This window comes from Schistocerca americana, chromosome 2, assembly GCF_021461395.2.
Source record: "Schistocerca americana isolate TAMUIC-IGC-003095 chromosome 2, iqSchAmer2.1, whole genome shotgun sequence".
Classification (NCBI taxonomy): Eukaryota; Metazoa; Arthropoda; class Insecta; order Orthoptera; family Acrididae; genus Schistocerca; species Schistocerca americana.
Window position 1 is genome coordinate 1,030,181,173 of NC_060120.1, and position 15,928 is coordinate 1,030,197,100.

General features: G+C 36.2%; 1 protein-coding gene across 2 annotated transcripts in view; it reads right to left on the reverse strand.

The window, feature by feature from the left end:
• Positions 1–15,928, reverse strand: part of LOC124596421 (solute carrier organic anion transporter family member 5A1) — a 441,010-nt gene that overhangs the window by 36,511 nt on the left and 388,571 nt on the right. For both annotated transcript variants that reach the window (XM_047135553.1, XM_047135552.1), the window contains 4 exons: positions 10,693–10,893; positions 10,165–10,272; positions 7,862–7,971; positions 597–726 (listed from right to left, as the gene is read on the reverse strand). In XM_047135553.1, coding sequence (XP_046991509.1) covers positions 597–726; positions 7,862–7,971; positions 10,165–10,272; positions 10,693–10,893 — 549 coding nt within the window. The remainder of the gene's footprint in view (positions 1–596; positions 727–7,861; positions 7,972–10,164; positions 10,273–10,692; positions 10,894–15,928) is intronic.

The window sequence follows — 15,928 nt, forward strand, 5'->3', positions numbered from 1 at the left end:
TACAACAAAAATAATAAAAATCATTGTGGTAACTGATTAAATAGTTCATAAAGTGCAGATCATAAGGTAAAAATAATTGGTGTCAGTCACCACCAAGTTTAAAGACTAAAGTCAATATTTAACACAGCAATGAAATGCAACAACTATTATCTCATTATTAACCATGTGAACAGCAAAACGAACAGTCTTGCAAAAAGTTAATAAGACTTCATTCAAAATGTTACCTCCCACTAAATTGATCTTTTCATCTCAACATCAAACTTAATAAGTACTAAATAGTAAGTAAATATAAAGTTTCCTTTTTTGTGCAGATTTCATGCTGTATTCTGAGTTGGTCAGATAACTGACTTATTTCTCCCACTAAATTTGTACAGGAACAAAAATGCTTACATGGTGGTAGACAAATCAAATTAAATGTTCATATAAATATAAAATATTATAAATTAAAAGCACAAAATTGTGTGTTTTACAAAGCATTATAACCATGAAGGTGTTCTACCAAGAAGTGATGGAAGAATCAATTACTGCAATAAAAAATATCAGTACTGTCATCAAAAGAGATAAATTAATAAATGTCCATTAACCATCAATCTCACCTTTTATATCTTTCCCATAGCCTGAATCATTTGTTTGCCCACAAGACGTGTTTGGGTCTGTAGACTTATGTGGCCTAGGGGCATCTGGTGGACGAGCTTTTTCCAACATACGAATTTTCTCTTTTTCTCTCTAGTGAAGAACAGAAGCATAGGTAGTTAATAATCTGTCATAAAATACAGCAGGATTCATTTTACTGCTAAGAGACTAAAAATGAGAAAAGGTAAAATATAAATCGAAAATTGGAACTTAAAGTGTAGAATTAAAATTAACTGATAAACACTCTCCAAAAAAAAAAGGACAAATCAACATTCAGCAAGATGAATTTCATGCTTTCAGAACCAATGGTTTTTCAAGAATGAATGTTTTTTTTAGGAACAAATGTTTCTTCAACTATTTTTGGGACATTTTGTAAAATTTCTCAATAGATTACATAGTTTCTTTTCTGTTAACACCCTCACTACCCATTTCTTAATATTTGTCACACTTGTTTTCAGCTATAGAAAAACCTTGATTGATTCTGAAAATACCAGATTTGTCCATGTTTATGTTTGTGTCTCCCTGTCACAGTATCATCACTCATATGCATAAAATATTACAGAAAAAAATAACATAGAAACTGACACTTTTAAATTACTTTATTTCTAATTTATCTTCGTATGTGTGTAAAGCTTGTAAAATAAAATGAACCAAAGGTTTTGCATTGCCTTTAAGTGAATTTTCAATTGGAGGATTTTTCCATAATGATTATGAAAAAATCTAGTGTTGAAATGAAATTCTTTTATGCTTTGCAGCATGTTTGATTGATTGTTTGGCAAGTTACAAAAGTGTGCCAAACTGGAACAAGTACCATGTTACCTGCCTTTCCGAAGCACAGCTCTGCCAATCTAAACATCTGCAGGCTGATTCAACTTCAATTTCCTACTAGCTTCTTTCCGTTTCTTTCAAGCCCTGCAATGATGGTGATGTGAAAAATCAATCTACCTGCTACATTCGTATACCTAGAAGTGCGGGTCTCACATTACTGTATGGAGCTCTGTAGAATTTTGAAAGAATGAAGGGAATCGAAAGGTGATTTTCAGCTTATCAAACCACTATCATTGTGAAAAGAAAAAGTAACCACTTTTGCACAATTCTGAGCTCTTGAAATAAACTAAAGAGAAATTTGGGATATTTTTCTCACATACAAGTAAACTCTTTCTTTCATATAAGTATGCTGTGTAGTATTCCACTCAATGTTTAAGCATCATTTCCAGTGAAAGGTGGTAAATTTTTTAATATGTTCAAATGAACATAGGAACTTATTCAGAAAAATATGAGGGTGGTCTGATGTGTGGAAAATTTCCATGAAAGAATGGAACATTTTTGTTGTGCCTTCATGGTTGGTAAGCTTGATTATTCTAAGAATTGTGCATAGAATTTCAACAATGTATAGCATACAGTTCAGTACAGTTCATTACGGACAGCATCCGAATTGATCAGTGTGTCGACTGCGATTGAAAATGGGCAAAACCAAGTTTTGTGCTGTTACTAAACATTTTCGTTTGAGGGCCTGGACTGCCACACAAATCAAAACAGAATTGGATGATGTTCACATACACTCTGGACCAACACTAAAGACCATTTGCTTGGTAATTAATAAATTGGCAATGTTTTGTTGCCATCTGCAAGACTTTTTGTGTTGATGTTTGACTGCTAATGAAACCCGGATCTATTGTTACATACCAAGGTCAAAATGGCAGTCAAATCAATGGACAAAGGCTGGTAAAAGTGCACCGAAGAAGGTAAAGACTTTTTGTCAAGCAGCGAGGTGATGGCACTGTTTTTAGGAATTCGCAAGGAATAATTCCCTTAGATTACTTAGAACGAGGCAAAGTTAATAACTGGATGCCATTATGCTACACTGCTGGCCTGTTTTCAACTGGCATTGGCCGAAAAAGGCCTAGGTTGGCATGCAAAAAACCTACTCTTTCGCCAAGATAATGCAAAATCACACAAATCACCAATAACAACAGCAAAAATGCATAAAATGGGTTTTGAATCGGTTCCTCATCTATCCTACTCATCAAACATAGCCCAAAGTGACTTCTTCCTGTTCCCTAACTTGACACTTTGGCTTTCCAGGAGGAAATTTTCATAAAATGAGGAAATGATAGTTGCACTCAATGAGTACTGTGGCCGACACGAGCACTGTGATTCCATATTTGCTGCTAAAGGGACACACCCAGAGTGAGCTTGCACATGCACCGACCACTGACTGCACTCAATCTTAGTGACAGTAGTTAAATGGAGGCTTCAAACGGTCAAAGAGGCGTATTTCCTGACAGTGGAAAGAGTGCAAGGAGCAAAGATTGATTGAATAATGGCACAAGTGTATGGAGAATACTGCATGTCCATTGGGACGGTCAAACCAGGCTAGGAGCAGGAGTGTGCAGAACAAAAGGCTCGACTTGTTTTCAAATCTGTATCCGGCCATCAAGATTTAGATGCTTCCTGATTTCCCTAAGGAATTACTGAGATGACTCCTTTGAAATGGCATGGCTAATTTCCTTCTCCATCTTTAAAACAATCTCAGCTTGTGCTCCATCTCTAACAGCTTCACTGATGACAGGACATTAAACCCTAACCTTCCTTCCTTCCTTCCTTGAAGGGTCAAGTGATTGTCGGAAGGACGGATGTCATTGGCCAATGATGCACAGGCTGGAACACCACACTGTTTTACTGATGCCATTACCCAGCAGCAACATGCTCTCATTACTCATGAGTGGTGAGTTATGGAAGCAGCCATTGTTGCAGAGGTCAGATTAAGCATCAGAAATGTTCATGCCATCATTAAGGACACCTTGAAATTTTGCAAAGTGTGCACCCAGTGAGTGTCTCGCACTCAATCAACACAGGAAGCATGTCAAATGAAACTCTCCATGGCACACCTGCAGTGCAATGCCAAGGAAGGGATTGAGTTCCTATCACAAGTGTTCGCCGGAAATGAGACAATGTGTCGTCACTTTCAACCAGAGGCAAAGCATTTAAGTCCCCAGTGGAAGAATACAGAGTCAACACAACCAAAAATGATACACTTCACCATTTTGCTCTTTGTTTTGAGTCCTTCATTCTTTTCAGCATGACTGACTGCAGTGGATGGTTGGCACATGCATGTACTTGCTCTGGTGCCACATGGATGTGCCTGTCTCCCTCTAGCAGTGAGTTTGTTATCTCAGCACTCTCACAGGGACCACACCTCGTTCCACAAGCAACAACATTACAATCTTTTCAGCTGTTTTCATTTTACAGTCTCTGGCTCATTTCTTTTTCATTGCACCTTATGCTTCAGGAAGACACAGTCCATGTATTTTTCTTTACGTCCAGTGCTCTGTCAGGTGAGATACTGGAAAAAGTAGTTTTTGATTCAAGGCTAACAAACCACACAAAGTCAATATCTATTAACAAAATGGACAATTCAATATCTGGCATAACAGCCCTCTTCCAAAACCACAGAAAACAAAAAAACAAAAGCAAACTATACCAAAATAAAAATTTAAATACCATAAAACTATCATCAAAAACATAATTCTAGCACATCACATGCATAACATGGTAGTATCCAGATATTGGTCATCTTCCCCATGACTGGAAGATGGTTCATGTACCTGTTCCCCTTTGGCATTGTGCAGTTTATGTTGCATAAAGAGCAGGTACCATCTTGTTTTGCTTGGTAGGTAAATTTTAATCTTTTTAATATTTGACACCCACTGAAACTTGCTATTATGCTTACAATTCTGGTATTATTTATTATTTTTTTTTTAATTTCACACAAGTACCTCACCTTATTCTAACTCAGATTTGCACCTATAATCAACAGATGTGAACCATTTGTGGTGTGTGCAGTGCACTCTTTATCTGTTTTCCTGCTATATCAATGCTACTGCATCTATGACTGATAAAGCAAACTCATGTTTTGGTAATGCACTGCATTCACTATGATAGAAAGAAAATAAAAAGTGCATTCAGTTAAGATAAGATTACAGTTTTTTAGAATAGTTTTTTATATATTTATATATAAAAACAAAGTGATGAGGCAACAGTTTGTTGCGAAAGCTTGAATTTTGTGTGTATGTTTGTGTTTGTTTGTGTGTCTATCGACCTGCCAGCGCTTTTGTTCAGTAAGTCACCTCACTTTGTTTTTATATATAATTTTTCCCACGTGGAATGTTTCCTTCCATTATTTTTATATATTTAATAACTTCTGTTAGCTAATGTATTTTAGTTTTGTCTTCTTTGGTTTCTGATAACACAGTACAGGGATGTTGGTTGACACCAGTTTCACAATTGTGAATTAACATTTGCTTTCTGCTTTTCAGTCAATAGTCTACCAAATTAGTCAGTTCTCTTCCATTGCATATGAAAATTGAATAGGACAGGTACTGCCTATCACTGGTATTAAGTAATTTCCAACATGTGCTATACAGTAACTTGTAAGTGGCAAGCTTTCAGAGCCAGTTCTTTCTTCAGGCAGAAGCGTTGAAGGGAAAAGGACTGGAGAGGTCTAGGAAAAGGGCTAGATTTCAGGAAAGTCATACGCAACTGCTCAAAATTGTATTTAGCTGATGCGACAGAGAAAATGGAGGAAATCTAGAGACAAATGTTCAAGAGTTCAGCTCAATGTCAACAACTTATTTCATATGCAATTGTAGTGTTGTAAAATTCCCGGGAATTTAAAACTGAAGAAATATTCCCAGGGAATATTGCTGGCAATATTCCAAAAATTCATAAATTCCTGGGAATTTATGATTAATTAGTAAGGTAGCTCAAAAAACTGTTAATAGATAAAAGCAGTAATTATATGGTTAAATCTTATATGGGTCTGGACTTAACCTCCTTGTTAGAAATAAACACAATTTTTGATTTTCAATGTTTTAAATATCAAAGAATTAGCACTAGAACTGACAAGCGTCAACATTTATGACTCTTACATTTCCTAGAACTGCCAACATCAAAATAATCAACCTTTAGAAAAACCGAGTTTATAATAACGATATGCCATCTAGTAACTAAAGTTACTAAAACACACAGGAAAGTTTGTTTATTCGATTTATTAAGTCTTCCGTCAGCGTTAGAGGTATTTTAGGCAATTAAGTTTAAAATAAACTCGTGAAAATTTTGTAAACATTAGTCATTGAAAATGACATTTCGGGGAAAAATTATGTGAATAATCCAGCTGAGAGCTATTATTTACTTGAAAATACAAGTGATTTTATTGACATAGAACATGGTAAAATATTGATTAACAATTCTAAAAGTGAAAGTAATTGCAATATTTCAGAAAATAATTTTATAAATCATAATTCATCACATGAAATGAGGAGTCTTTGCATTCTGAAAGCGAAACACCTCTAGTCATTCATTTGGAAAAATTGAAAAAACACTACAGATAATGGACAATTGAGAATTACACCTCCAGAGAGAAATGTAGGGTTTCTACCTGCCTAAAAATGGTAGACCTAGTGAATATTTTAAATTATTTTTTTCCACCAGACTTACGGTAAATGATGTTTTGCATGGATTTTGGGAGGAAATTAATACATGGAATGATAAATCTTGGATTAAAATGTACGAATTTACTTAGTTAACCTAGCTTTGAGGTTCTTTAGCTGTTAATAAGTGTTAAAACATTCAAAATCTAAAAATTTTCATAAATTCCCAATTTTTGGAAATCTTTCCATGCCAAAGAAATATTCCTCACAATATTCCCATTTTATAAGTTCCCTCCCACTGGGAATATACTGGGCCACATCACTATGCAATGGGCAACAATATGGCAACCACGCAAAAACATTATAGGAATGAGACTGAAGCTTCACTTGACTACTTCTGATCATGTAATTTCTGTTGCAGAAAATGGTGTAAAATAGAGTTCCATGAAATTTAAACTGTTCTTCATGAAGTAGAAATTCAGCCTGAAAACACAGTACAGTAAAAGCTCCTTTCTACAGTTTTCAGTGGACTAATCCAAAAAGTTGTAAACTGCAGGGAACTGTAAAAAACAGGAAAGCAAAGGAAATATAACAAGCAAAAATGAATAAATTTCTCTTACTGTTATACTCTTTATATTGTTCAAAATATGAAATTAAAATGATTTAAATTTTGCCTGTTTAAAACATCTGAAATAATTGTTTTTGTTTCTTTCTAACAGCAGTTAGCTCTACTTGTCTCTCCACAGTATACAAAGCATCACAGGCATTATCACCACCTGCTGCACTATCAATGAACTGCCTCAAATGTTAACAGCTTCCATAGCTTCTCTGCTGCTTAGCACAACTGGTTCTTGAAAATAATTATAAAATTATGGTAAATAAAGCTTGTCGCATAATACTGGTTAAATCCTAAAGTTGGCAGTGTTCATAAACAGAGACCAACAGGCATGAAATCTACAGCTTCTTGCCAAAAAGGATGTCACTCTGGTCAGGAACGTCCTGGATGAGAAAGAGTATGGAAATCGTTATCACGTTACAGAGCATCTTGGTGTGGAATGTTTATGTCTGACATCAGTTTATACCAACTTAAGACTACATGCCTAGTACAAATTAGCATATTTTACGCAGAAGTAACAATGATTAGTGTAAGCCTATTACAGAGATGACTATCTTCAAAAGCAGTGTTTATTTGTATCAATGACTGAAAGTAAATTAAAGCTGTTGTAATGCAATGCAATAAGCAAATGGAAGGTTGCTAGGAGAGTCATTATTGTTAGATCGTGATTATCATTAAGGCAGTGACTCAGTACACTTTCCACTCTTCCAAACACTGTGAACCTATAGTACAGGTGGCCATGACACAACATGCCGACAATGAAAATCCTGCTTCCTGTGCTAACACTACATTACATGACCAATATCTTTGCATATCGTCAGCTTTTTCTGCTTTGTTTCGAGGATGATTTTGAGCAGGAATATGATGCACTTTTTGCAGAAATCTGTATGAAAATCAATGTTAAAGGTCATGGTAATATCAAAGAAAACTTAAAATGCAGAAAATGCTGAAAAACAGAATCATTAACAAGAGGAAAGGGTTGTATTGGGAGAACAGGACTTTTGTTAGGACCGACAAAAATGAATGTAAAAACTGGGAAAATGTAAAATGCAGCAACGTAAAAAAGGGACTTTACTTCATTTACTTGCATATATAATTCATTAATCTCAGACATTAAAGGCATTATAATCAAAACTCATATAGTTTGTATATATTATGTATCATCATAATCATAGTTTACCTGCAGAGTTTTTGGGAAGGCATAAAATGGAATGGCAACAAGAATCAGTAGGAGGCCACACAAGAGGAAACCTCCCCACCACATTCCCACCCAACGGCGGTCTCCAGGATCTGTGAACAAATAATTTTGTGTGTTGTTTTTTGAAAAAGAGAGAAAAAAAAGATCTGTTTGAATAATAATGGATTCAATCAAAATAATACCAAACAAAAAAAAGTCATCAAGGTTTTTTCCATGACTGATGTTTGAGTTATAAATTACTACTTACCATCTTCGTAACTTACGGGTTAATGTAACACATAACAAAAGTATGATCTAATGAATAATAAAATGCAAACACAGATCTCAATATCTGAGAGCACTGAAGGACTAACAGCCTACTAAACACCTTGCATAAGCCATCTTTCAACTATGAGAAGCTCATTTGCCTATCAGCCAATTTCACTATACATAATGGACTGCATCAATAGTAATATGCAGGTCTCTCCCAACACAGAAAAAAATATTTGCTCCATTGGTTCCACAACATATTTTCACTATCACTATAGAGCAAGAATACTAAACAAAAATGAAGAAATGTGCTCAATCTCTCACACGTAAATGTGTTTTGTATTCATACACACATAAAGGGAAAAGCATGTCGAGTTTCTGAGGACCCAACCTTTTACAAGTACAAGGACCCATCACCACACAGATAATTGAACATGTACACCGATGGCAACACCATGTGATTACTCATACTGACAGATGGGAGGGGAGGATAGTAAAGCAATGTAGCAACTAAACTATCAGGAGGTATGGTGTTCAGATACTGGAAAAGATTAATGGGTCATGGGAAGAAGGAGAGGAGGAGATGTCTACGAGTTTGTTATGGGGAAGGAGTTGTCTGGAAAATGACAAGACTGAAAAATATGAGTGAGGAGGAAGAGGTTAATCAAGATTTTGGCCATGAGCACAGCTCCCACATGTTAGTTAACAGGCACAAGTACTGAAACAGCTGTTAAGCCACTTGTGTTTTAGTGTGCAGAATGTTCAACAACTAGGTAGTTGAGTTTACAGTTCCTACACTTTGGTGTTGACTAGTAGTGGGTACACAGCTGATTAGTTTTCATTCCTACAAAGAAAGCTGCATCATAATTACAGCACAGCCAGTGTACGATATGGATACTTTCACTATGACTCTAGCCTTATTACAGATTTAGAATCAAGATCATCCACAGAAGAAGAAACTGTGCAGTTCAGCATTGGCTGCAGGGTTGGCATAGAGATGGACTAAGTGGGTAACAGATGCTATTTTGACGATGAGAATAGTATTTTGGGTAGGCTCTAGGGCACTGCAAGAGTGTGCTCAATCTGCATGGCATTCACACTGATGATGTGTGCAAGAGAGAAGGTGAATAAACTTCACACAGCTTGATGGAAGTTGCTGAAAGATGACCGACACTATCTTGTCTTATGACACAGCTGCCTGCACGGCTTGCATAGCCACATGGAAATCAGGTGGATGCAATATGATCACAAAGCTGCAATGTGCATAGGCTCAATATTTTTCCACAGGCCTCATACTGTGTTGTGATGTAGCTAATTGCCACGTTTCCTTTGCCACACACCTGTTAGGTTGCACCATATTAGAAATGAGCGGATAGAAAGTGATCGGGAATGACTGACACTTACTTGGAATGCTATGCGGATCCATGGCTGTAGCAGATTCTCTCTCATCATTGGACATGTTGAGTAGTAGTCAAAGCACTGGTGCAGGATGTGGTTGCCCTTCACAATGCTCGGGTGGTATTAGATGACAACAGGAGTACTAAGTAGTACAGTTGTGATGGGTTCATCGGAGTCAGAGGAAGTAAGGGCACAGAAAACTATTTCTAGACTATTTGGGCAGGACATTGTCTGTCTGTGACAGTTTTGGTAAGATCATTTCAGATTTTTGGGCAAAAGCAGATGCAAAGCCCATGGGTGCAACTGAGGGCCTTTTTAATGTAGAACAAATGACAACTGTGAAACCTGAGGTACCATTGCTTCTTGGTGGATCTGAAATGGTCTGAAGTTTTTACAGAACCATCTGAGTGTTGGAAATGAACACATAGTAAAGTATGTCATTGAATTAATGAGAATTTTTGTTTCATTTTGTAAATGGGGATTTCATATGACTCATACTACTTCAGGACAATCTTATAAAGGGTTGGTGTCTGTATTGTACCATTTCTAAAAGCTGATCAACTTACAAATGTAGTAGATTATAAAACTGTAGTAGTCAAATTTGAAATCTGATAACTGATACACTACAAAGTCCTTACCTATATTAACTATGGTTCCAGAAAAGGAATCCATATGGAATGATAAAAGATAAGCTCCAAGGAGAAATCCTAGAACTGGTCCAAATGCTGCCATGCTGTACATGCAGCCTGCAACAAAAAGACAGAGTGTTAGCTGAATTCTGGTGTGTGAAAATCCAATACAGAACTATATTTAATGTAATAAATGCCCCTCAGATTATTCTGTAACAATTAATTATAACATTACTGGGAATGAAAGTGAAAACTATCTTTGTAACTTAGAGTGACTATTCAGATGGAACAGCCTTGAAGGCCAAAAATAAATTTTTCAAACACTAAACACATTTCCACAGTTTTGGTACACTATGTGCTGAAAACAATTGAATAACTCTCATACAGACCCTCTTGTGTAAAATACAGTATATGCACTACACATAAAATAATAATTAGTACTAAAATAAAGTATATTAACAGATTCAAACTATTTTAGTTGCAGTCAGCAACACTTATTATAAAATGAAGTACTGATCACATGAAACATAAGATTACCAATATAGAGAGAGGCACTTTCTGGTCGAACATGGTCATCTATGTACGTTGTTCCAAGGGTGAAAAGTGGTGAACCTCCACAACCGAGTAAAAGTTGTGCCACTAGGAACAGCATGACGGGGCCAGCTGTTGATGGTGACCCCTGTATGCAGTTGTCACCACGGAGGTTGTTGTGTGGGGCCAATGGTGGTGACGATAGGCCTGAAACAAAATGTTGATGCAGTAACTGTAATTTTAATTCCTTTAAGTTCAGCATTCTGTTAAGCTACATATGCACCATTCCAGTGTATAAAATGAAAGAATAAATTTCTACAAAATAATATCCAGCTGTAACCAGCATGAGGAAGGCAAGAAAAGCTCACATGAGCATACACTAATGATATTAGACCTAATGTAGATAAAATTGTATCAAAAGAATAAAATAAATGGAAAAAATGCCTTGATTGTGTTTCTTGACTCTTAATCTAAGACTGATATCAACAGCTCAGCTGTAACCACAAGACAGTTGGAAAAATTTTAAAATGAAATATGTTTTACAGAGAGCAGCAATAAAGCTCATCTGCTTGTTAGGTGTTGTCATGCAACAAAAGTTTTAAGCTCATGCATCTTATGACAAGTGATACGGCAGAAACGTAAATGCCTGATTGTAATGTAGACTGTTCACCTCTTGAGGGAGTTTACAGCCACAGAATGATTGAGAAACAATTTTCTCTGTTAACTGTACTTTATTTCTTGAGGAGAATATAACTCTACATTTCCAAGACAATAGTCTTCCAAGAGACTCAATTCAAAGTATTCTGCGTGAATATGCAACAATAACAACATTCCCTGTCAAAAGGCATAATAGAGACCATTTGTGTTTGAGGAATAATACTTCCTAATGGTGATTACAATCACGAATATTGATGTGTTATATCAGAAGTATGTCAATGAAGTTCAGATCTTTCCATTCAAGAGGTGTATAAATGAAATCAGTATCTGAAATTACACACATGGTACTACACATTCTGGCAATTTATTGGGGAGCTTTTAACATATGCAACATTTTTGATAGTTCAAAAACTGTTTATTGAAGGATGGCTCCTTCTTTAGATGGTGCTCTTACCTTTGAAGCACCTGAGAATATATTCGCAAAGCATCAACCTGCCTTTGCCCCTTTCCTTCCTTTACAAGTTTTACAGAGTGTCAGGTGCCAAAATTTGAGGTGCTAAAGTTAGAAGTACAAAGGCATGATCTGTACAGAAAACTTTATCCGACATACATACTTTGTTGCTGGAAAATGTTGTGAAGGAAGTACTGGGAACAAATGCTTCAAATAATAATAGACAGTATTCATACATGGTCTATTAGTAATAAATGACTAATGTGGGAGAATTGCACACAGGTCCTAGGTCTGATTCCCAGTAGCCACCTCGTATTTTGCAGTGATTAGATCTGGAACTGCATCCACTCAACCCTTTTAGGCCAACTGAGAAGTTATTTGAGCAAACAAGCAGTAACTCTGAAAATCAGCTTGATGAAGCAGTGTCAAATCTGAAGGACTGGGCAGGCCAGCCATCTATAAGCCATTAAGTATGTGCTCAGCCACATATTCAAGATATATATTGTTTGGAAATAAAGATAAAAAGGCTCCTGTAACACATAACTGTTTTCTTCAATGTACAATGTATAATGGACCAATTAAGACCAGTCATATAGCTTTGTTTGCTATACTGGCATTAGGATGGGTAACCATCACCACAATATGTTGTCATAGTACCCAACTCATTTTTTCTATTATTTACAAGCAATAATATCATCAGTCCAGGCAGAAAGCAAACACTTCAAATACATCACACATCACATGTAGATAAACAAATATTCTGGCACATAATCTGATAAATGTTTATTGCACTGTACAAATGCATAAGGAAGGAAGGAAGACAGACTGGGCTTCATTGCTTTGTCAACAATGAGGTTACAACAAACAGAGCACAAGCTGTTTAGACAAGTGTAGGGAAGGAAATCAGGTGTTAGACGAAAAGCAGTTATGTCCTTTTCAAAAGGAGCATCTCAGCATTAATCTTTTATCAACTATCTGCCATGTGAGCTGTGGTGGTAGAGCACTTCTGAGAAAATGTGGAGAATGTGGCAAGTAAGTTTCCTGTTCATGTCACCATAATAAGGGGAAATTTCAATTTGCCAGTAAAACCATGAGAGAAATAATGCTATTAAAATTGATGCCAGAGACAGTGGTTCGTGTGAGAGTGTTTTCAATATCTTATCTGAAAATTACTTTGAATGGGTAATTACAGAACTGACACATGACGGTAATGTCTTAGACCCTGCAGTAACTAACAGACACAAGCTATTCAAATCAGTTAATGCAGGTGAGAGCATTAGTGACTGAAAGGTGTTACAGCATCATTGACTACAAGTGTTAGAGGGAATGTCCAGAAACATTGGAAAATATCTTTCCTCAGAAAAGTGATTTGAAACACACTGCAATTTATCTGAGTAGTCAACATCAAATATTCAGCTCCAAGAAAGAAGATGTGGAACAAAAATTGACGAAATTGAGAAACATTATACAAGACACCTTAGACCAGTATGTGCCGAGCAAGATTGAGGGTGGTGATAAAGACTCATTGTGATACAATAGATGTGTTACAAAGTTGCTATGAAAACAAAGAGGGTTCCATCACAAATTTAGGTGAAATCAAAGTCTAGTTGACAACCAAAGATGAATTAACTGAAAATTAGTGTAAGGAGAACAATTAGGTAAGTTTTTGATAAATTCAAAAGTAAAATTTCGTCAACTGATCCAACTAAAAATTCTAAATAGTTCTGATCTGTGCTAAGTCAGCAAAAAGATAAAAAACAAAGCATCTAATTAGTTGCTCAGTGACCATAAAGCCACCAAAATGGAGATGACAGGCAGGACAAAATTCTGAATTACGTATTCCAAAAATGTTTCACTGCAGAGTATCATAGCACAGATCCTCCTTCAATCACTGCAAAAATATCAAAATGGTAGATACTGAGATAAGTGATCACAGAATAGAAAATCAGCTGATATCACTAAATACGGAGAGGCATCAGGACCAGATGAGATACTTTGGACCAAATGAGACACCCTTGAGATTATACAGAGATATTCAAAAGAACCTGCCTTTCCCCCCATCCCAACTCCAATTGTAGCTTGTTACATGTGACTGAAATAATGAAGATGTCCCAGTGATTGTGAAAAAGCACATAATTCATTCCTATTTCCCAGAAGGGTTACCAAATCAATGCAAATAATTTCAGGCTTTTATTGCTGACATCAGTCTGTTGTAGAATTATGGAACATGTTCTGCATTCACACACTATGATATTTCTTAAGAATGAAAATGTCCTCCAAAAAGACCAAAATGATTCTGTAAACAGGGACCTTGTGAAACAGTTTGCTTATTCATCCATGATATTCGGAGTGCTGTAGACAAAGGCGTGCAGCTTGATGCCACGTTCCTTGACTTCCAATAGGAATTTGAAATAGTTAGTCACTGTCATTTAGTGAACAATATACGAATTTACCGAGTACTGAACCCGATTAGTGACTTGATTCAGGACTTTATAAGAGATGACACTCACTCAATACGTTATTTTTAATGGGTTGAAACTGACAGATGCAAAGGTAATTTCTGGAGTATGCCAAAGTAGTGTTAGAGGACCTTCATTGTTTATAACACATATAAATGATCTAGTCAAACCTCAGAAGACTGTAGCAAAATGCAGGAAGGCCTATGGAGGAACAATGCTTGGTGCAGGAATTAGCAGCTGATCCTGAACATAAATAAATGAAACATATTGCATATAAATAGGCAAAGAGATCCATTACTCTTTGATTACATTACTTTTGAAAACTCGCTGGAAGCTGTAACAATTGTAAAATTATGAGAGTGACCATCTGGAGCAACCTGAAGTGGAATGACCACATACAATCAGTTGCAGGAAAATCAAATGCCAAGATGAGATTGATTGGAAGAATCTTACCCAAATATAATTCATTCACAGAAGAAATAGTTTCTGTGTGTGTGTGTGTGTGTGTGTGTGTGTGTGTGTGTGTGTGTGTGTGTGTGTGTGTGAGAGAGAGAGAGAGAGAGAGAGAGAGAGAGAGAGAGAGAGAGAGAGAGAGAGATGCTGCATTTCCAAGAGTGTGAATTTCCTCCTACATACATTTTGTGAAATGTCCATGACAAGGAAATCTGATAAATCAGAGCTCATAGAGAAGTTTATCAACAGTCACTCTTCTCACGTACCATTCGCAGATGGAATCACAAAGAGAAAAAGTGACAGTGATACTTGAGGTCACCTAGATCACACACTGTAAGGTGACATGCGAAGTATAGTTGTAGATTTAGATGTAAAAACAATTTAGAGAAATTAAGAGAAATCTAAATCTGAAAGCTTGAAAGGGATATGCAGCCCACTCATTCTGAATATGAGTGCAGCTCCTTGACCAATGCGCAGTCTTACAATTACAGAAGGCTAGGAGGTGGAGACATGGGAAACAAAAGGCTTGGAAACCATTAGAATGCTATAGCATATCACACACATATACATCACTTGACTTATTTTCTCCTTTCATAGGAGACTTTATGTGAAAATTACCCTTAAACTAAATGAATAAATAAGGCAATACTTTACATCACAAACAAAAGTCTCTTCTTACAAGAGAAATTATAGCCAAATGCCCTTCAGTTAAAAACATTTACACCTAAATGATTAAAACACCTGCCAAAATAAGAGTGGAGAGAACAAAAAAAGTATAGATTAAAAATGAATAAAGAAATCTACAGTGGCTCACTGCATCTTTGGTGAAGCTGTTCACATAATACGCAAAATCATTGTTTTATGGCACTAAATAATTAGAGTACACTCTAGCATTCCCATCAGCTGCATCCAAGATTAGAAGACAGGTCAGTTCAGCAATGCATATTTTAAGGCAGAATATCAACAAAAAATGTTTTACAGTCAACAGCCACTATACCCAAAAACCGAGTTTGTGGTCAAGCCCATAAACAGCCACTCTGAAAAGTGTGAATTACTTCACTGCTCTCTCAAACAATTAAAACAGCTACAGTTCACTACATCGTTAACTCCCATTGGCTATAAATTGAAACTTTTTACTATATTTGGGCTGCTACAACTCATAAACAGAAAACTGTGACTCCTCATGCTCAGATGAAAACAATTTGGTCCCGTTCATATAGTT